Below are 22,292 nucleotides of genomic sequence, written 5' to 3'. Positions count from 1 at the left end.
TCATGCTGCATCAGCTTGAAATTGCAACTTCCACAAGCAGCACCTTGCAGGCTACACTTCAAAACAAGGAGAACTAATTAATCATAAATCATTAGCCAAGTTGGTGAGCCTACCATGCATTGATCAACATGAAATCTTGTCATTATGTAAAGTGCTGCTTTGAAACACAAAGCAAAAATCAAAGCAGGAAATTCCATTCGGAAACACATCCCTGTGTCATAATAAGAGGAAAACACAAAATATCAATAGGTCAATATATCATGGATCAACATGTGGCACTGCAGGTATCAATATAGTGATGGCTGTATCAACATTTATTAATGTACTTTTACCACGGTTATGCACAAGTGGAACTGATACTACATTATGGGAGTGCGGTATTTCTACCATTCATAATGTGCAAACCTGTCCTCGAATTTTGCTCTTTATTTATTATTATTTGTATAAACAGCTGCATTGGAGAAGCCCACAGTTTTCTTTTTCTTTTTACCTTGCATTGTTTTGCTAAACAATGCAAGAAAAAAAATGTTGCATGCATAAATTAAGCATCTTTACCTTTAACTGTTGTTAAAGCAGGTATACTCCTTAACCAACTTAGGCTAGTTTCACTTTCAGTTTCATACATAGTAGTAGTGAGTTAGTAGTTTGTAGCCTGCTTTCAGCAATTAGCATTTCGATTAGCATCTTTGTAGAGCTGCTTCATGTTGTAAGGCTGTTCAATGTTAAGGAGACAATGTTACTATGATCATATTTAATTTATTCATTATAACTATAAGTTTTTGCAAAAAAAAAAAAAATAATAATAATAATAATTTTAAGTTTTAACGTACACAAAAATGTCTATTATTGCCACAACATTAATTCATGCACTATTATTGGTGCTAACATTAACAAAAACATTTACAAAAAATGTCAGCTGTACACCTGGTGTGTTGTCATAGTATCACAGTATGAACGTATTGCCTCGTAAATGCTTCTGGAAATATGGACGCACCCTGCTGCAGTGACCTGGTCAATTAATCTCAATTCAATATAGTATCCACAACATAATAGAGAAAACACTACATCCATCCCCAGGCAATCCGTACACAGTTATAGGAATCAATGTGGTTGACACATACCAGCACACTACACATCTTACGTTTTCAGCACCTATTTACTGGCTAGGTAAAGATCTCAGTGTTGCAGAGAATACAACGAAAATGAGTGAATTTGGTTTTTTGGCAGTATATGGTAATATTCACAAGCATCATGCCATTTACATATTCCTTGATTCAGATCAGATACAGATATGATTATAGTGTGTGTGCCTTGCATCTTGTGATTCAAAGGGTTTTAAACATCAAAAATATGATTGTAATGTCTTTTTTCTATTATCATTACAAATACATATATATATATATATATATATATATATATATATATATATATATATATATATATACATATATATATATATATACACATGTATATATACATATATATATATATATATATATATATATAGTGGGCTCCCACAATGTCTTCCATGTGGTTTATCAATTCACGCAATCACCTTTCATTACCCATTAAAATAGCAAATTCAAGTTTAAAGGCATAACATCTGGAACAAGACCTTTAACAGCAAAGAGCCGCTGGGCACAACGGTAGCAATTAGCAAGCTAATCACTTTTACAAAACACCACACAGAATACTTCATAACTTCTTTCGGTTAATCAGAAAAATAACCTGGTGAATAATCATTAATAGCAATAAGCATGAAAAATGAAGTTCCAAACAAGACGATGTTTAATTATATTAATTATTATGTCTGTTGGAACACATTTCTTTCAAGTGGTAACTTCCTCCATATTAGGTAATATGCAAATGAATTCCCTTTAAACATAGAGCTGGGGGAAGGCTAAAGGGTTATCAAGCGGGTAAGAGCACAGCCCCTGGGTGAGTGTAAAGTTGCTGAGGCAGATGTTACAACAAGAAGATTTCGCTCAGTAGAATTCTTACCTTCAACACATTATCAAGCTTTCCAGCATTTTCATCTGTAAAGCAACTTTAATACATGCCTCTGTAGCAAAGCATATCGGAAACAAACTCAAGCCCTCAAATAACAAAGATTATGGGTAAACATAGGTAGAAGGGAAAAAATGAACGTTGTGTGATCCTGTGCATACAGCATGAAAGCTTTGAAATAATTTCTCTGAAAATATAAATAAATAAAAATATAAATCTTTCCTTCAAACATTCAAACAATAGGCAAATGATTTTGCTACTCTGCACACCTTGGCTCTCGTGGCAGAGCTTTGATTAAGAAACTAAGAGAAGGTGCCTTTCTATTGAGTTGAAGATGTCAGGAGCTATTCTTTGTGAAATCCATCTCCTGAACCTTCACTGCACAATAGATAGGTACAATTAAACATGAAAGGGGAAAAAAAGAATAGAAAACAAGACCAGAAAAACTTGGTTATTCAGTGCCTCTCTAAGCCTTTGGTGATCATTAATAAACATAATTACTGCCAACAAAGAACGGTAAGGTGTAACATTGGTGACTGACAGAGACCCAATTGTTATTACTATGAATCATTAATTACATTTAATGAAAGAAGGTACAAGGACAGGAAACTAATTTTGTCCAGCCCTGTTCTCCCCTTATTCACCAAGTCTCTCTTCATATCCCAGTTGTGATGCTGTGCTTTCCAGGCTCGTCTTCAGTTTCTTTACAAATGTAGTATGCAACCCCCCCAAATTGTGTGTATGTATAGCACTGTTCAAAGGTGTGGAATCAGTTGTCATATTAATCATTGACGCTATTTGTTTGATATTAACTTATGTGCAGACTGCATCAAAGGTATTTTGTGTTTTGTTCAGTGTTTTATGTTTATTGGGAACACTAGAAGTTCTTAAAATATAAATAGTACACTGTAATGATCTAGTATTAGTAATAAGATAAGTTATCTGCCTTGAGACTACTTTTCAAACTCGAAACGGTTTGGATGGTTTTTTTTTATAACTTAATTCTCACTGTTATACATATATCTGCTTTTATAAGTTTTTCTATGTACTTGTCATGTACAATAGCCTTTCAACAAAATAAATAAATGAATAAATAAAATAAATAAATAAAAATTGCAGATTCCTAGACAGCTGACTTTCTTAAGAGTTGTCCCTGTGATTTGAAGGTATGGTAATACCAAAGAATTGCAGTAGCATGCTGAGTTTGGGGAGTAGCAGGAAATAGAATCAAGCTCTTCTGTAGTCAACACCACAACAACCCTATTCCACAGAGAGCATGACAAAGACAGCAAAATAGAGAGTAATTGGTTTTAAAATGATGGAATTCATTACAGTTGTGCTGCATGTACTGAAATGCAAACAGAGGAGAAAACATTCACCAGAGGCTTGGACTGATCTGCTTAAAAAAGCCATAGGGAGATGAAAGGCATAATTCAAATGACAGTTTTAGAATCCAGTTTAGCTCATTTATATCAGAAAGTCAAAGATTTTGCAAGCATAATAGAATAATGATTTCTGCTCTCTTTTCCACTCTTGCCTTTCCTTTTGTTCTACCAGCAGCGCTAAGTTTAGAGAGAGAATGTTGCCATCAGACAAATAGAAAAAAAAAAAGAAAAAAAACATGTAGAATGTGACACCTTGCTGGTGTAAAATGACTATCACTGATTAAATCACACGAGGAAAAGTACTAAAGGTGAACAAAAGGTGCTGCAATTCTATAAGTGACCTTTTGCAAATCACCAGACTGATAATTTAAAACGGATCTCTGTCCTTCATTTCATATCATCTTGCGTGGCAACTACTCAGCTTTTGTTTTCCTGCCTGGTTTTAGTAACCATTTGGCGGAACCATCTGAAGAAAACAGGAATAGCATATGGCTGCATTTTAAAAATTGATGTGTAGTGTTAGAGCGAGCACCTGAACCAGGGCAAGGTGGGAGAACAGCATATGTGAGTAGAGAGATGCTTGTGCCACTCTGTCACCAACAGATGAGGAATAATTCAGTAAAGTAGTCCAATGCCAGGACGAGAGGAGAGGAGAGGACAGGAGAGGCTGATAAATCTAGCCACTTCACAATGATAGTTCAAACACACAGTATCAGCAATAGAAATGCAGAATGTCTGTGCTGCCTAAGCATAACAAAGCATTTTCAGCAACCTGTTTTAAGACTAGATCAGTGCAGTGGTGCCAGTATAAATTATTCAGATGAGATTGCAGTCGATAAGCAACCTGTCAATACAGGCTTGCCATCATCAGTCTTAGGCACTGAGGAGAGGGAAAGCAAAAAAGCAAGAGTGAGCTGGGAGCTGGCTCTCTCCCTGCATGTCACTGCTTATCAGCTCTGAAGACATGACACAAAAAGGACTGAGAAATCATTTTCATTTCCCCTTCATGCAAACCAAGGTAAAATAAATAAATAAATAAATATTCATCTGGTCAAGGTCCATCTGAATGCTGCTGAGATGTTTCACATGTATTCTCCTCTTTAAAGATCAGAGTGGTTACAAATGGCATTCTAACCAGACACAGTGCTGTGCAGGGCTGAGAGGAACCCATTAGGTCACTTCCATGGCAACAACATGGCTTTCTCCTTCTCACACACTTGAAATGATTTGATTTGCCTAACTTAATTTAAAGACATTTACTGCCATCTAGTGGCCATCTGACAAACCAAAGACACAAACCAACACTGACACTGCAGGCTCTTCCTAAATGGAAACATACAGTGCCCCCTGTGAATTTATACTGCAACAGGCAGAACATTCAAAACGGGCCAAAACAGTGCCACAGAGCAGATCCCACGTACTGAGACCATAAGCTGTTTCTCTTTTCCTAAATGGGGAGAAACAACTGTGAAGAATCATAGATTCAGACAATGCAATCGAAAGCTAATAAAACTTAAAAGCGGCCATTTTCCAGGGTCTATTTCTCCTGGGCCCCCAAGAGAAAAGCGCAAGGCAGACAGTGCACGGTCTGTGACCCAGCTTTGATCAAACCACAAATCATTAGGTTTGGCCATTCGAGGGAAAAGCTCTAAGTGCATCTGATGAGCAGATAATGATGGCTCACTGCACAGCGTCAAGAGGATGACGGCCATAAAATGTGCAGCCCAAGACAAGCGCCATGTCTTATTACAGCTGTGATTTGCGAACGGCACTACCAGCAGATTCTATAAGACTCTATAGGGTATAACTAAGCATCAACTATGCTAGTGGTAGTATTGTTCTTACACATTTATCATTTCAATCTAGTCCTAGACGAATATATTTTCTACTATAAATCAGTAACATGTAGCTTGGACCTATGTATGAAACACTGCAGGATCTGAACTTGGGCCAACATTAACTTAATGTAAACCACGAGTTACTGAAGAAAACCTAGATCATCAATAAAGAATCTCTTCTTACATAGCACGTACACTTGGAGATGGAAAGTTGCTTTATGCATACTGGAGAGAAACTTCCCATAAAGCTTAGACTCCAGTTCATGGAATGGAATCAGGGAGAACATTACTAATGCCCGTTCTTCTATCCCTATAATGGCTGCATGACCCAGCCCCAGACAGAGATTCACTATAACAGACAAATTAGAACGATGAAGGGAACTAATATAATTTAGAAGACAGAAGGTGATTGACTGCAAACAGAGATGGACAGAGCAATATTGAAAAGTCAGAGGCAGGAAAACTAATTTTTTTCATACATACATACATACATACATACATACGCTGCTTACAATCATGAACACACAAAAAGAAACCAAAAAAAAGAAAAAAAGAACACATCTATTTTTTCCTTCAGTATGAGCACACCATATTCACTCTGAGCTCCCTTTCATCTTCTCTCCATTATAATGAGATCCTACTCTTTCCTTTTGATGGCAGGAGAGCTGATTGTTTGTTTCTTGTTGAAAGGAAGACCACAGGGCATAATGCAGCAGTCACTTTTAAAACACATGAACCTTTTTCTGTCATTGGTGGACAGAGGTAGTGACACACAGTACTTGTGTACTAGCTCAAAATGCCTTATACACAATATTTTGGCAGAGAAAGCATTCTCCTCTTATTTATAAATTAAATGCTGTGTTTTATGTCTGAGGTCAAACTGACATGCATCAGAGTCAACCTCTTCATAGTTCTTAAAATAATAATTATTTTAAGAACTCTACAGTCTCCACAGTCCTACATAATAAGAGGTTTTTATTGAGTGCATTTGCATTTGTATATTTTATTGTCTGTTTTTCAATAAATACAGAAGACAACTACACCTACTACATTTAAAATCACAGATGTTTTCTGAAAAGAAAATTTGCAAAAGATTGTGCAAATATAACTGTCTAATTTGAGTGATAATATTCATAAAGTCAGTGGTGAAAAGAACAACACTATTTGTAAAATATAACACTTGCTATGTTTAGGGTCAGATGACTGAAAAAGCAGCAGCCATGCAACAGAACTGGCTCTCATTAAGCCCAGAATCATTAAAGAAGGATAACAATCTCTTACTGCACAAAGTTTGTCCTGCTACTGTGTATTTTATAGTTTTATTTTTTATTGTCTTTCTTATTTAATACATTCAAGCAATCTGTCTCCCTTCTGATGCTCTTTTTGCTTTCTTGTATGTTGAACTGCCTTTGTGTATGAAATGTGTTATATAATTAAACATGCCTTGCCTTATGTCCATGTATTGTTGCTCCTTCATCATCAAAGCATATGATTTAGGAGGGGAAAAAAACAGAATCTCTCCACTAACACTCTTACCGGAAATATTACCCTACTAGGCACTCTGTATGCTAGTCATGGCCTCACTTGGTGATTTATACACCACAGATAAAATCAACTCAGTGTGTGTGTCCGAATGAGTCACATCAGCCTCCTTCAACTCATCTTCATATAAACATCTCTCCTTCAGATTAGTTACCAAATAGGTATTTCCACTTAGAGACACCTCAAGGTATCTTGTTTTGGTGTTTCTGCATGTACAGTAATATTTTTCTCATCTTTTGAGGAGGACATTACTCAAGAATCTCCTCAAAATTTACAATGAATTGTGACCAAGCTTGGAAGTATAACATCTACTCCTCATTCTGAATATCAGCAGTATAATACCAAAGACCTTATAAACTGGTAGTAAGGGCTGAGTGCACAAGTCTAGTTACCTGTTCACTCGGCCCTCTTTTGACTTTTTGCATGAGAATATTCATAAGAATTATTATAATAATTAATATGGCAACATGGCAAAAACATAATAGCACACAAGGTGTTTTCATGTTGCATGATATGATATAATATTCATTATATTCATTTTGCAAACAGGTTGCAACGGACAAGATTTAACAGTGAAACGGTATAATGTCACTTTGAGGACAACACTGGAAGAGGCGTGAAAAATCAAACAACTGGATTGATATAAATAAATAAAATAGGATAATGGCATAGCAGGCTAACATCCAATCATCTACTTGTCACTATGCAGTTTAAGCAGTTATGATAAATTGGTCATAGTTGTTGTTTACTTTCTATAATTACTGTCTATTCTTATGATACATGCAGTTGTTCAGTCCCGATTTATCATGCAGACACCCATAATATAAAAGTAAATTATAACCTAATTTATGACAATAATGATAGGACAATCTGTTCCACAATTATTGTCACCTTTGGTCATGAAAAAATGTATTTGTGGTCAATTAGCAACTCACAATGAAAATATGAGAGAAATCTAACCTTTACACAAAACTTTATATATATAATTTTTTTTAAGAAAATAATTTTCAAAAGCGAAAAGATACAAGATAAGTTACACAGAAAAGAGCCTAACACCCACTGTTAGGTATGATAAAGGATCTGTGATGTTTTGGGGCCATTTTTCTTCACAAGACATTTGACATTAAACTTGCTAGGATACATGGCATCATGGACTCCATGATATGCTTGAATATTTTAAATGAAAATCTGAAAACCCGGCATGGCTGGATCTTTAAGCAGTGTGGTGATTTAAGTTTGTAAGGCTGCACAAAGCATGCAAGAGTGCCAATAATTGTGACGTGATTTTGTTAAAGAAACGTGTTAAGAATAAGGGATTCTGTTTTCTTAAACTAAATTTACCTTAATTAAAAGGTCAGATTTTTTTCAGTGCGATAGTTACATAGGTACATTTTCCCTGTCCTTTTCTAAGGGTGCCAATAATTATGGATCTAACTTAATACAATCATAATGCCCACCCCATGTAACTATGAGGAATGTCTCATTCAGGCACTATGGCATGTCGAAGTTGTTCTGGAAAGTTGTTTCCTTTCTAGAAAAAAACAGATACTTCAAAGCTTAAAAACCGATTCTCAGATTTTATATACACAATGAGTTCGGGTCCAACTGATCTCACCTTCTTCAGTACAAACAGAACTTCAGAACCATCCCATATTAAAAATGGCAATTTTGAAAATGGCAACAGAGCAGGGCTTTGAACAGGAGCTTTTTGCAATGTGTTTTCTCTCACTTTATTCAACCAAATGACACAGCCACAGCTATATGAATAACCCTTCATAAAAAATATAGGAATTGCATTCAAGGTGAATCAATTGCACCTCACTCGACATTTCTACATTATTGTTTGACTGAAACGCATTAAAACTATATGCAAAAGGACATGTATAAAACAAGTAACTATTGAAGCATTCATAAAGAACCCAGAGGACAAATGACAATGCATCACAATGAATGTTATTTCACTGTCAAAACTCAACTGTGAGAAATTTCATTATGCCTAATCTCCCAGCCCCAAACACAAACAAAAACATAAGATCAACAGTCTCAGGGAAATCAGATCACAGACCAAAGAGGGCTAAGTCAGCTGCGGACAGGGAATCTAGAGGGAAGGACTACCAGACATAGAATGATCGACATTTGTAATGAAACAGTCCAAGTGCAAAAACATGAGGAAATTAAAACTTTTCTTAAGAGACAAAAGCTTGAACCAAATTCAGTTGTGTAACAGGCCTAACTCACTGAACCATATGGAAAACTTAACATAAAATGCATTAAATACAGCCTCTTTAATTTTAGAAGAAGTGACCACCAGTACAACTATGGCAAAAAAAAAATCCAAAATGACATTGCTTGTCCTTGTCCTTACAAAAAAGTAGTCCTGCCAGCTCAGGTAGTTGAATTTGTCAGGAAATTTTATTTGAAATTGAACCAAGGAACAAAATTTGCAGACATGTAACACCATCAAAACGAAAATCAAAATGTAGCTCTCATATGTCAAAGAACCATTACTCTGAAAACCACTTTTCAAAGTGAAGTTCTGCACTAATTAAAACCAGAATCCATAGTGAACCGTGAAGAGGTGCAGCAAGCACTTGCTATTGATTCATTTTTCATAGGTAGTCTTTTAAAACACCAAGGGCATGTGCCATATCAAATATGCTCAATACACAGTCATCTTTAATGGCTGAGCTGAAACTAAACAAGCCTTTTCAAACCAAAGCTCGCCAAGCAGGGACAGGTTGGCCTTGATTTTAATTAGATTTAGCTTGTTTTAAAAAGGTTCTCCACAGACTACGGGCTATGCTAGCAAAGGGCTGAGCAGTGAAAAGGGAGGCAGTACATCCTCACCGGAACGAGTCTTTAAACAAGTAGCCACAATGAGCCCAAGAGAGCCTGGCGATGATAGGCCTTGGAACATGAGTATGCCAAGTACAAAATCTACCAATGAAACAAGCAGAGCACATGCACAATGCCAAGGTCACTCATTTCATTCAGCTTCCATGGAGTGCACAGAAACAGAAAAGTGAGGGAGGGAGTAAAGAAAAAGAGGGTGGGAAGAAGAGAAATCAATCTCTGCCTCAACGACAAGTGTTCCATGTCCCGTCCCTGCCCATGGAAAAAAAAGCTCAGAAAAGCCAGTAAAAGATGTTCTACTTTACATCGAAACAAATCAAACTGACAAATAAACGCAAGTCAAATTTTATTTTCACAACAAATAAAAGTCTATCCGTTCAAGACTGTCAAAAATTCATAATCCATCACAACAACCAACAATTTTGCAATTATGGAAAAGAAAAAAGAAAGAAAGAAAGAAAGAAAGAAACAGAAAAAGAGGACAACATATGGCTAAGTAGGGACAAACCTTTATTATAGTAGTGTGCAAAAGTCAGAGACTAACCTTTCGTTTATTTACTTTCCAATCGACACGGCTATTGAAGTAAGAGGTACTGTGTATAAAAAAAATTACACAAAACCCTCTCACACTACAAATAATATCAGAACATTCAGTATTTAATTTTCACTGTTTACTTTTAACTCTTCCATCCTTCCAATCTCAGAACTTATCAGTTACAGCTGTGTCATTTCAACAAAAATGAACATCTGACATGTAGAGTAAGTATTTAAGGACTGTTGAGTTTCAATGCAAAATCTCTGAAAGTAACAGTCAGCAGTGTGCACACCGCCAAAGCAATGAAAACATTTTCAAACCATGGCTGGACTTGATGACTGAAGGCATCACAAATACTGACAAGCAAATTATAATATATTATGCAATACTCTCTTTAAAACACTTGACAGTGAAGAAATTCATTTCACAGCAAGATAATAACCCCAAGCACACTGCTGAGAAGATTAAGATACACTTACACTATATGAACAAAAAGTATTGGGACACCTACACATTACACCTACAGGGGCTTTTATGACATCCCATTCTAAATCCATAGGCATTAATATGGATTTGGTCCCCTCTTTGCAGCTATAAAAGCTTCCACTCTTCTGGGAAGGCTTTCTACAAGATTTTGGAGTGTCTGTGAGAACTTTTGCCCATTTATCCAGAAAAGCACTTGTGAGGTCAGACACTGATGTTGGACAAGAGGGCCCGGATTGCAATCTCTGTTCTAGTTTATTCCAAAGGGGTTTGATGGGGTTGAGGTCAGGGTTCTGTGTGGGCCAGTCCAGTTCTTCCACACCACACTCACCCAGCCATGCCCTTATGGACCTTGCTCCATGCACCGGGACACAGCCATGCTGGAACAGAAAAGGATCTTCCCCAAACTGTTCCCGCAAAGTTGGAAGCATACAATTGTCCAAAATGTCTTCACATGCTGAAGCATTAAGATTTCCCTTTACTGGAACTAAGAGACCTAGGCCAACCCGTGAAAAACAACCCTATAGCATTATCCCTCCTCCACCAAACTTTACCGTTTGCACAATGCAGTCAGGCAGGTAACATTCTCCTGGCATTCGCCAAACCCAGACTCATCCATCAGACTGCCAGATAGAGAAGCCTGATTCATCACTCCACAGAATACGTTTCCGACACTTGGCATTGTGCTTGGTGATGTAAGGCTTGTTCGGTCATGGAAACCAATGCCATTAAGCTCCTGTGTACTGTGCCAGAGGAGGTTTCGAACAGCAGGACTGCAGTCAGCAGAACGTTGATGACTTTTATGCATTCGGTGACCCCGCTTTGTAATTTAATGTGGTCTGCCACTTTGTAAATTGACTTGACAAATTTCGCAAACTGACTTGTTGCAACGGAGGCATCCTATTATAGTACCATGCTCAAATTCTGTGAGCTCTTTAGAACAACCCATTCTTTCACAAATGTTTGTAAAGGCAGACTGCATGGCTAGGTCATTCATTTTATACACCTGTGGCAATGGGACTAAATGAAACACATTAATTCAATGATTTAAAATGACTGAAAGGTGTTTGCAAAATGCACAGAAAAATATCTCTGCAGACCTCTTTGAAAAACTGAAAGCAGGTCTCCTAAAAAAATGGAAGGTTTAATCAAGACAAAGGGCAAACACACTAAATGTAAACTAATAATATCATATTTAATTATTTAGGCTTGTGTGTGATTTTCAGTTCAATACCTATTTTTGCTTTTTTCCTGGTCCTGAAAAATAAATAAACTGTACTTAATGGTGGTTTTGATTGGAAATTAATTACAAGAAAGGGTGGTCTCTGACTTTTTCACAGTAACTTACATTAATGATGCATATAAAGGAGTATTCTAGTAGCCAAGCACTCATTTGAAAGCACCAGTGATTTTACATGTAACCTGTTTTATCCACTTCCCAGGGCCTTGATCCAGAACCAGGGTACTAGGCAAGCACTTTGGTGTGGAATCTTGAAGTCTATGGAATTTTGTTTGCTTAAGGTATGCCACATTTACTTGAAAGGTACACTGTGACTAAAAATAAATAGGTAAGTACTATTTTTAATGTAGTCGCCAGTGGCAGCAGACACCAATACTTACTGATACTGTTAACATTCCTACAATTTATGCACAGCCATTAAATGACACCAACAATATGACATGGCCTACAAAGCATTTTACATCTTACACATAAACATCTTACACATAAACTACCAAATATGAATTTTACTGTGAAAAAAACTGGGCCAACTTTTGATCAACCACAACATTTTGAAAGGCCTGAAAAAGTGATGTTTGAATTTCACACAAATTAAAATAAAAAAGGTCATCCTTAAAAATAGACCTCCATTTTACCAGAAGGAAGGTCAGCCTTTTGTCCCTTGGTGAAAAGGAGCTAAATCATTTTTAAGTAAAGTACATGCCTTGTCCATTATTCTCCCAGACTATAGCAATGATTCTCTGAGAATGTCTAGGCTATCGTAGACACTGTGGACCCCGGTCCCGCAGGTCTGACGTGTTTCTCCATCTCCCTCCTCTTTTATCGACAACTCCAAACTTGCCGGCATGTTTCCGTGGAAACAGACGGTCTCCTAGTGGCCATGCCATCCACGTGATTATCGATTTTCCCCCCGTGATCCTTAGAGCCTTTGCAGGTTAAGCCATGTAACCTTGTCAGGTTGCAGCGGTACAGACTCCAGGACTGAACACCGACTGGGCCCTGTGTGTAAGCTGTTTTTCTAAAGTGCAGGAAGTTGCAAGCTTCCACTCACACATAGTGGGATTCATCAATACAGAGCTACTGAAGAGAAGACAAGGCATTATCTTCAGCTTCAAACTCAAACTACCCTGTCTGTGATCAATCAAACTTCAAAACGGTATCTAGCCAGTAACTTTCCTTTCAATCTGGTTTTCTTATGTCACCTCTATCACCTTCACCATAGTCATGAGGCTCTGAACCAAAGTGCAGACACAGATGGAACTCAGCAACATAAGAAGCATTGGCTGTCCGTTAGAGCCAATTCGCCTCTACGCAAGCTTACATGTTTCTTAAAGGAGAGCGTGCCAGAAAGATCTCATGGATGGGATAAAGGATGACAGACACCTTCTGCCCACTCTTGAGGGAGACAAGCCTCTGAAAGGCTTCACTCTGTCTCTCTTTGTCCCTCTCTGGTCCACTATTCCTGGACACACCAATCTGTCCAGCAAACAGGCCTTAAACATGTGGCTAACTGCACTCAGGACTGCCCGTTTAGAAAGGAAGAGAGATGGTGGGAGGGAGAGGGCAACAGGAAGAGGCTTGACAGCTACACTCAGACATGATTCTTCATCATGACCCTTCGCACACACCCCAGCTACAGGAAGCACATGGTGAGACCAGACAAAAGGGCAGGAAGTACAGCAACCTCTGAACTGCTGGAGACTTCTAAATGAGAGGCATGGCTTGACAGGCACAGTGCCAGACACTTTAACAGAAATGATTTCAAGTGCAGTTTTTGATGAAGGTAAGAAGTGGGGCAAAAGTCTAAACTTGTGAAATTCACAAATTCTTCACAGTTGATGGATGACAGAAAAGAAATCTCACAAAGAAATAAAAAAGAGAATACATAACCTGCCAGCCTCACTGCAGGTGTGGATGCTGTTACTTATTGCTGCAACGTAATTAACACATTTACCTGTGCCTCTTTATCTCCAAGCTACCACATGTACTTCTCTCTCATAGCATTCCACTAGACAATAAAACACTATTTCTAATGACAAGCAGCACTTGCAGAAGCAATAACAGTGCCTTGCCAAATAAATAAAATAAAACAAATAACAAGCAGCCTCATAAGGGCTATGGGGTTTCACTATGTGAGAAATAGGGGAAGCAAATCTGCAATTACCGTATTACAGAGCTGTGAAATGAGGAAACATTGCAGTCTCGGAAACAGTATATATTTATAAAGATTATTACAGCCATTTGTGTGCCAGTATGGGTGGGGTAAGTGACAATAACAATGTGAGCACCAGTGAACATCTCAGAAACAATTGTGACAATCTGTAATGTGGCTGGAACAAAGACATGAGCTTTCAAATATGTTGTGTGAATGTCTCATTGCCACACTGAACATATTTATAGCACAGGGGGAAAATGCATTCATGCATTTTTCTTGGTGTTCAATCAGCACAGAGCATGTGTGGGGCAGGGGGAATCTAATTAAGTGATACATTCTCAATGTTCTGTCTGAGGGAAAGAATGAACACAATGAGAACATTAGAATAAACAGATTAGATCACAGATTATGATTATTTGCTTAAAAACTATTGCTCATCTTTGGTGTTACAATATTTAAATGCTAATGTGTGGTAGTCTATGATTCATTTAAAAGAAAAACTGTTTAAATGCACAAAAAGGGGTTCATTCTCAAGCTGCATCATTTGAAAATCCCTCATTTGAAAGTGAAGTCATTTACATGCAGGAATTGTGAGGGAAAATGTATACCCTACACAAATTACATCCTATTAGACATATTAATGCTGAAAATTAAATCAGCATAAAATGACCATACTACTGAGGACTAAATGGGGGGTGGGGGATGCAAGAGAAAGAGATGCATGATCATGAATAAAAAAGCAATTCAATAAAAAGCAAATTTGCTACTTACCGCAACTTTGCTCCCAGTTATCTGCATGCAGTGGCCAGCGAAGGAAGTTAATGTGCAAAAAGACACAAACAGCACAATCATTAGTAGGCCAGAGTATCTTCTGTACTAGCCAGCTGAAGTATTAGTGCACCATCCTAAATTACACAGTGACCCTCTCTATTAAACAGTCTATAACACATCACACAAAACACAAGGTGGAGAGAGAGAGGGTTCACACAGACAGAAATATAAGAGAATGTCTGCAATTTTGATGGCTCATTTTGAAGCTGGTAATGATGCCAAATTGAGCTCTCTTCATGACCTTTTAAAATAGTCTGTTGTGAGATGGCAAGAAACAAAAAGTAAAAGTAATTGTACTACAGCTGTATTCCATACCTAATGTTGGCAAATTCATGTTTAAACTAAGGCTGTCAAATTATTTAAATAATAATAACAATTTGTAAAAATGTATTTTTAATGGACAAAAATGGAAAAGTGCAAATAGACAAATTAATCATGATCAACTATTTCAAATAATGTGATTAATCAAATTAGCATGCCCACTCCAGGTAACAGGAAAGGACCTGCCTCAGGTGGAGGAGTTTAAGTATCGCAGGGTCTTGTTCACGAGTAATGGGAAGAGGGATTGTGATAAAGGCCACAGGCTGGGACAGGCAGCAGCAGCAATACAGTCACTGTACCGGACTATAAAGGCGAAGAGAGAGCTGAGCCATAAGACAAAGCTCTCTGCTCTACATCCTCACCCTTACCTATGGTAATGAGTTTTGAGTAATGACAAAGAATGAGATCGCAGATACAAGCAGCAAAAATGAGCTTTCTTCGCAGGGTGGCGGGCTACACTGTACTCGATTAGGGTGAGGAGCTTGAACATCTGTGAGGAGCTCAAAGTAGAGCCACTACTCCTCCACTTTGAGAGAAGCCAGTTGAGATGGTTCGGGCATCTGATTAGGGTGAATCCTGGCCGCCTCCTGTTGGAGGTTTACCAGGCATGGCCTACTGGGACGAGACCCCGAGGTCATCCTAGGACCTGCTGGAGGGATTATATCTCCAAGTTGGCCTGGGAGCAGTTTGGGGTCCCCAGAATGAGCTGGAAGAAATTGCGGGGGGGCAGGGTCGTCTGTGAATCTTTGCTTTCTCTGCTGCTACCGTGCCCCTAGCCGAACCAAGTGGTTTAAGATGTAGACGATGATAATGACTAATCATGAATAACTGCATTTGCCTTGTTTATCTAAATTTGATCCTTAAGAAAGACATTTACATGTAAAAAGAACAATAAGAAATATATATGTGTATATATATATATATGTGTGTGTGTATATATATATATATATATATATATATATATATATATATATATATATATATATATATTTATTTACACACACACATATACACATGTGTGATGATTTCACAGCCTGATCAAAAGAACAGACATTATCTCGAAACCACATAAAGAACTGTCATGAGGGGCCTGAGGGGAAGCATCGTAAACAATTAAAAGCCTTGTTTGTACTCTACTGTACTAAAAATTCTGTCAAGTCCAGCATGTGTGTGTGAGGGAAGGAACCTAGAATTATGCAATCATGTTATACGGTAAATGATCTTTGAAGCACTCCATTATGCAGAAGGCCCTGTAAACAAACTTCAGAGAAAATGTCATCTTAACATGAGCTGAACATTTATATCCTCAAGTCATGCTCATAACCAGATCATCAAATTCTACACAGTGTAGATCAGTTTTTTTATTTATTTGTCATTTCCTGTATAACTATGATAGTCAAGATTCATCTTTGTCTCATGATCTGTCTAGCTTGATTATAATAATAATTATAACAGTCATTCATATACTGTTCTACAATATAAAATTATTATTAACAACATCAAAATTCTGAAGTGGGCAATATAGATATAAACTTTTACTTCCCCATTAAGGACTCCTACTTTAACACAGTGCTTTCCATCAGATGAAACAATTTTCACAATTTGGATATAACAGGAAATCAATCTGTGCTCGGAAAGTAAGCAAAGTTAATGTCTATCTTCATGCCATGCAAGAAAGATGATTTCATTAGCGAGAAGCATGCTTTGGCACATTCAATGACATTCATGTATATTTGTAACAGACAAGTGTTCAGAACAGTGAGAGAGGAAAACAAGAGATCCTCATGCAATGTTAATGGTCAAGGACATCCACAGCAGTAAATTGACATTGCTTTTCATTGTACATAGTATGTATTCAAATGAACAGGGCTAATGCAACAGCACTTTCCCTTGAAAATAAATTTGAAGTGAGGGACACATCATCTGCTAAGGCCCCTTAGGAGAGCGAGGCTGTGTGTTAGAGGCAGAAAACAGAAGAAGGAAAAGCTTTCTCTAGAGAAGCAATACACGTTAAAAAATTAAAATAAATTATTTGAAAAATGAATAATGGCCTTTTCTCCAATAAATTATTTTATTTTGCAAACAGCTAATAAACATAATTCACTTAATGACATAATGACAAGAAAAAACTAATGCAATGCTGCTGACTAATAACATAAATTTACATTTGAGAGAAAAGGAATGCGTTGTGAATACTTATAAGAGAGGTTAAAATCTAAGAATTAGGTTTCTTTAACAGAGAAAATAAATCTGATTAAAGTTGGTAGCCCACCTACTGTAAACACTCTGTGGTCCTCATTCCCCTTTGTATCTGCTCTCTCTTGTCAGACACATGTATGTAGACCCGCATGCTCTCTGAGCTAGCCACAGACTAAGAGGTGTGGATGGACTCCACTCTTCTTTATTCAGGCAGATTTGAGTTATTAATACGGAGGTGTGCCAGGGCATGGTAACAACTTTGCACTGTCGCATCATGGCCTCTCTAACCCTTGCTAAATTACACCTGCAGCACCACCGCTGGTCCGGCAGCCCCCTTCTCAGCTAGAGCGCCTCTTAATTACTCTCGCATTCCAAGCAAAGAGAGGAAGCTGATCCAGTGCAGCCTGAGATAGACAGTGAATGAGAGAGTGAAGGGGTGTGTGGTTGTACACATTATTCCAATTTCCAACCAAAAAGAAATTACAGAAGAAGAATACAAAGAAAAGGTGGGTAACCCCACAATAAGAGATGGGATTTTCCAAATTCATCATAGTATCACATGAAGCAGTGGGTGATTTAGCAAAAATATAATATCATGATATTTCGATACATTTTTTTTTCTTGTAATGAAACTTGCAACTGTTCAGTGTTCTTTCAGTACAGACGATATCCACAATATGCTCAGGAAAGCATGTGGAGACATAATGTGACGTAAATTATCATGATAATAAATATTTTCATATGGCCCACACCTTATCAGATGATATTTGAGTCAGCTTTAATAATGTTTGCATTTATAAAGTCAATCAACCCATGCTTCCTGAGTAATGATAATCACTTTCTTGTCCTAAAGTTACACAAAAATAATCTTACATGGTATTGTAAATATTTAACGTCAGAAACCACATTTACAGTAAGAAAACATACATTTTCATTTTCACATAGATATATCATAATTATAATTATAATTACCTAACCACAATTATTTGAGCTGATCGCAATCATTTTCCACAGCTGTTCACCTTCACCATCTTCTGTTTCCATGTAACAAATAGAATGTGATTTGGGTTGATGAATAAATATTTAAATTATTTTTTGACCATATCTTTTAGGGTTAGAGCTACACAGTGTACAAGGTACATAAACAATAGTCTTTGCACTCTTGCCATTTAGGACTAGCTTCTAGATATGTTAACGTGAATTTATAGATGCATCCGTTACTTTACTTTTTTATCAATATAATTAAGAGATGACTTGCAAGCACAACATTCACTGAAAAGTAAAAGCATTCAGCTGGACATTTTCTACACTGGATATTTTGATATGATACCTATGATTTGTCTTCCTTTTAATGAGCCTTTCAAAGCTCACTACGTCTGTAATCTTTCCTGTGATAATGTGCAACTGCTGCAGTGCAACAACTTAATTGAAATAATTTTTTGTGCTTGTTTGTAAAGTGCAGAAAAAATGTTCTTTTCTTTGTTACAAACACTGTAACATGGAAAATAAAACTCATGTAGACACTTTTAGAGTGTTGAAATTAACTCTAAATAATTCTAATTAAGAATTATTTTGTGTTTGCTGATTTGGCTGTGTAACTTCACGCTATAACACCTTTAGAGAGCAGATGTGAGAAAAATGGGTTTATTTGATCTTGAGCTGTTTCTGTCGTCAGCTGAGAGCTACTAGCATTTAACGCTAGGAAGCAAGACAGTTTATCAGCTAATTTGACCACTTTAGGCTTGAACAAACAAAAAAGCCAATTAGTTATAAATCACAATTACGTATATAGCAAATCATCAGCCGAAAGGCAAAATCACAGTATTTAGGCGTAAACAATATATCGCCCAACCCTATACGGAAATGTTTACTCTTGAAAGAAGACAAACAAGGAATAGCTCACAAAAGACTACTGATTTTGCTGCAAGAATCCTGTATGAATTTCTCTACTCTTGGGTAGTTGCTTAAGCTGAATTCTTAAGAGGAGAGAGAGAGAGAGAGAGAGAGAGAGAGAGAGAGAGAGAGAGCTTCCACTACTTACATTACAGGCGTAAGTGTGTTGCATCCATGGTAAACAGCTTTTATCACATAAAAGCATATCTTTCCCCTGGAACGCAGAGCACACGTTAAACTTGTTTACAGCCCACTCTTGCCTTGTCATGGCGCTGTCTACAGCTTCCATAGTGACACATAGCTACTGAGCAACGCTGGTGCTGCTGGGAAAGAGATGGGGTGCAGAAGTAGAGACACCTATGCTCTGCTTCTCTCACGCTCATCTAAAAACAGATCACACGGCTCTCATAAATAATAACCTTCAATGCTTTGCACTGCATGCGTAATGGGGCCACTCAAAAGTTCAATCATGTGTGATTACCATCATTATTAATAATTCTGGTTAATTATCACAACAATGGCAGACATAAAAAATGGGGGCCAAAGGCCTGGCACAGCTGAACCTCTCTTGAAGAGCGATATATGGAGGAATGTCTACTTCTCTGCTATTTTGGCAGAGCCTAACCTCACGGGGACCTACTTCATAAAGAGAATAGAGAGAATCCCACCCAAAAGCCAGGGATTACCCTGTGAGGCTGTGGCTTTTCAGCTTTTATAGGTTTATGGTGATGAAAGAGTCATGTTCCAGATTACCGAGCAGGCACTGTGATGCGTACCAAATTCTAATGAAAACTTGATCCCCCCGCAATATAAAGGTTTTGGATAGTGCAATACAACAAAAGTGGTGTGATAAGCACCCGGGAAAAGGTAAAGGGGAGGGAAAAAAATGAATAAAAGAGATAAAGGAGACGGCAATCAAAGATGTGGGGCTTTAGCAGAAGAGGCAGAAAGCAGATCAGGTTAAGCTCATTATTCCGTAGTGTCTCGAAGAATGTCATATGTTTCATCCCCATTCTCTCCACTCAGACTTACTCTAAAACAAGCCACCCAAGAGACGTGGCACACTTACAGATTTGGCTGTGGCAGAGATGTACTGGACCACCATCTCTCGTTTAGTACTCAGGTCCTTTCCTCGCAGGGGGGCCTTGCGGTCCTCATTCAGGTTCATATCCTCCTACAGACAGATGGGCAGACACACACACACACACACACACACACACACACACACACACACACACACACACACATATATATATATAGTGAGTTAGGAGGGCATTTACTTAATGAGTAGTGAACAAGCAACAACACAAGCAATGGAACTGCAAGTAATGATGCTAATAACCATCAAAGAACAAAAAAGAGCTTGAGAATGTGGAAAGACTGCATAAAATTCATGCACAGCACTATAGCAGGAGGCCTATGAACAAACAGTGTGCTCTGTGATGGCACCATCAGTGTCGCACAGATAACACCCATTATTGAACACAACCATAATCTTTCATTTATGTACATTTCATTTTAAGTTCTCTGCTGTGTGCAGGTCCTATAGAACCACCATAATCTATGATAAATCTTTGAGGTATTATGAGTGCTGTGCCAAGACAAACACATTTGTGTGAGGACAACAAAAAATGCCATTACCCCAACTCTGACAACATTCAATAGTGCTATAGAGCTTTGCTGCCCTCTAGTGCCCAATAAGCAAAGTGCATGTTCTTTTGTTGGAAGAAGATCGTTGCTTAGCAGGTGTGCATTAAAAAATATATATATTATTATCAAATTTGGACAGTGATGGAAGGTGTCCAGGAGTCAAGGGAAAGTGGTGTCATGAACCATCTATAGAGACATCATTCTACGTGGTTTTTATTCATATTTTTACTCAGTCGGTATTGAGTAAAACAGGCAAAATCATTTGAAGGACACTGCACAGGTTACTTGTCACATGTAGCTTGCACTCCATCTGCAGTGGAATTTCAAAGTGAAGGACATGAACATCTCATTACAGCACATATGACCTCTTCAAAAGCGTTTTCCCCTCCTCCTTCTCTTTTGGACCAATAATTAGTTTAATCTCTGAACTCTACTGCTTTGCCTCCTTAATTGGTAATGAATGTACAAAGCAAAACATAGCAAAGAAATATGACATGTGCATTGTCAGAGATGAATAAGCAGGCCCACAGGGCACTCGCCAAGGCTGATTTTCTTTGCTTCATTAATTATGCCCTCACAGGACCGAATTACTGAACCCAAAGGTTGTGACAACTGAAACATTTATGGAGACTGACAATGTTTGTCAGTTTCATTTCTTTATTATTATTATTGTCTTTTTCCCATGTTTTATATTTTTTTAAATCTTTGTCTCTTTCAATAAAACATGAGTCCAGTTCGTTTACACTCCAACCTTGCCAGACACAGGAACTTTAGAAACATCATTAAAGAACAATATAATACCCAATACACTCTATTAACAGAAAAAAAGATATAGTGTGACTCTACTAGGTGTGAATCTGAGCCCACTAAAATTCAGAGATGCTACAGATAGATAATAGCGATCATAAGCAAGCTCTTTCTCTCTCTCTCTCTCAACTGCTCCATCTCTCTCTCACACAAAATTGTGCTGGAGAGGTGCCAGGTTCCTAGAGGTAAAAAGCATAATACTTCATCTTTGATCTTGGTCAACTGGGTTATTTTGCCTTTTTCACGGTTGGACTCAAGAGATGGAATAAAATTGAAGCACTCTGTTGAGGTTTAGATGCTTTTTAAGTACTCAACAAAGAACTCTAAAAGAACACCTATTACTTAGAGTGCTGCACACTAAAATAAGGCAAAACAGTCTTAAGTGAAACACAAAGTCAAAAGTTGGACACAAGGTTATTTCTCTTGCCATCCTGCACACATGAGGCTGAATTAGCACAACTGCACCGCACTTCTGTGTGAGAGCTTTCATCCAAATGAGTCCAACAATAACAACAAGACTGCATGTGTCATATTGAAAGAAAATAAGCAGTCA

The 22,292-nt window shown here is 37.7% G+C and overlaps 1 protein-coding gene across 11 annotated transcripts in view; it reads right to left on the bottom strand.

Moving 5' to 3' along the window:
- diaph2 (diaphanous-related formin 2) overlaps positions 1 to 22,292 on the bottom strand; it is a 444,886-nt gene that overhangs the window by 400,788 nt on the left and 21,806 nt on the right. For 9 of the 11 annotated variants that reach the window (XM_036568916.1, XM_036568915.1, XM_036568920.1 and 6 more), the window contains 2 exons: positions 20,352 to 20,456; positions 14,810 to 14,830 (listed from right to left, as the gene is read on the bottom strand). In XM_036568916.1, coding sequence (XP_036424809.1) covers positions 14,810 to 14,830; positions 20,352 to 20,456 — 126 coding nt within the window. The remainder of the gene's footprint in view (positions 1 to 14,809; positions 14,831 to 20,351; positions 20,457 to 22,292) is intronic. The other 2 variants (XM_036568921.1, XM_036568926.1) reach the window with 1 other exon arrangement.

Source organism: Colossoma macropomum, unplaced genomic scaffold (genome assembly GCF_904425465.1).
Source record: "Colossoma macropomum unplaced genomic scaffold, Colossoma_macropomum, whole genome shotgun sequence".
Lineage (NCBI taxonomy): Eukaryota > Metazoa > Chordata > Actinopteri > Characiformes > Serrasalmidae > Colossoma > Colossoma macropomum.
The sequence above is the reverse complement of the archived record's forward strand: the minus strand, read 5'-3'. Positions and strand labels throughout refer to the sequence as shown.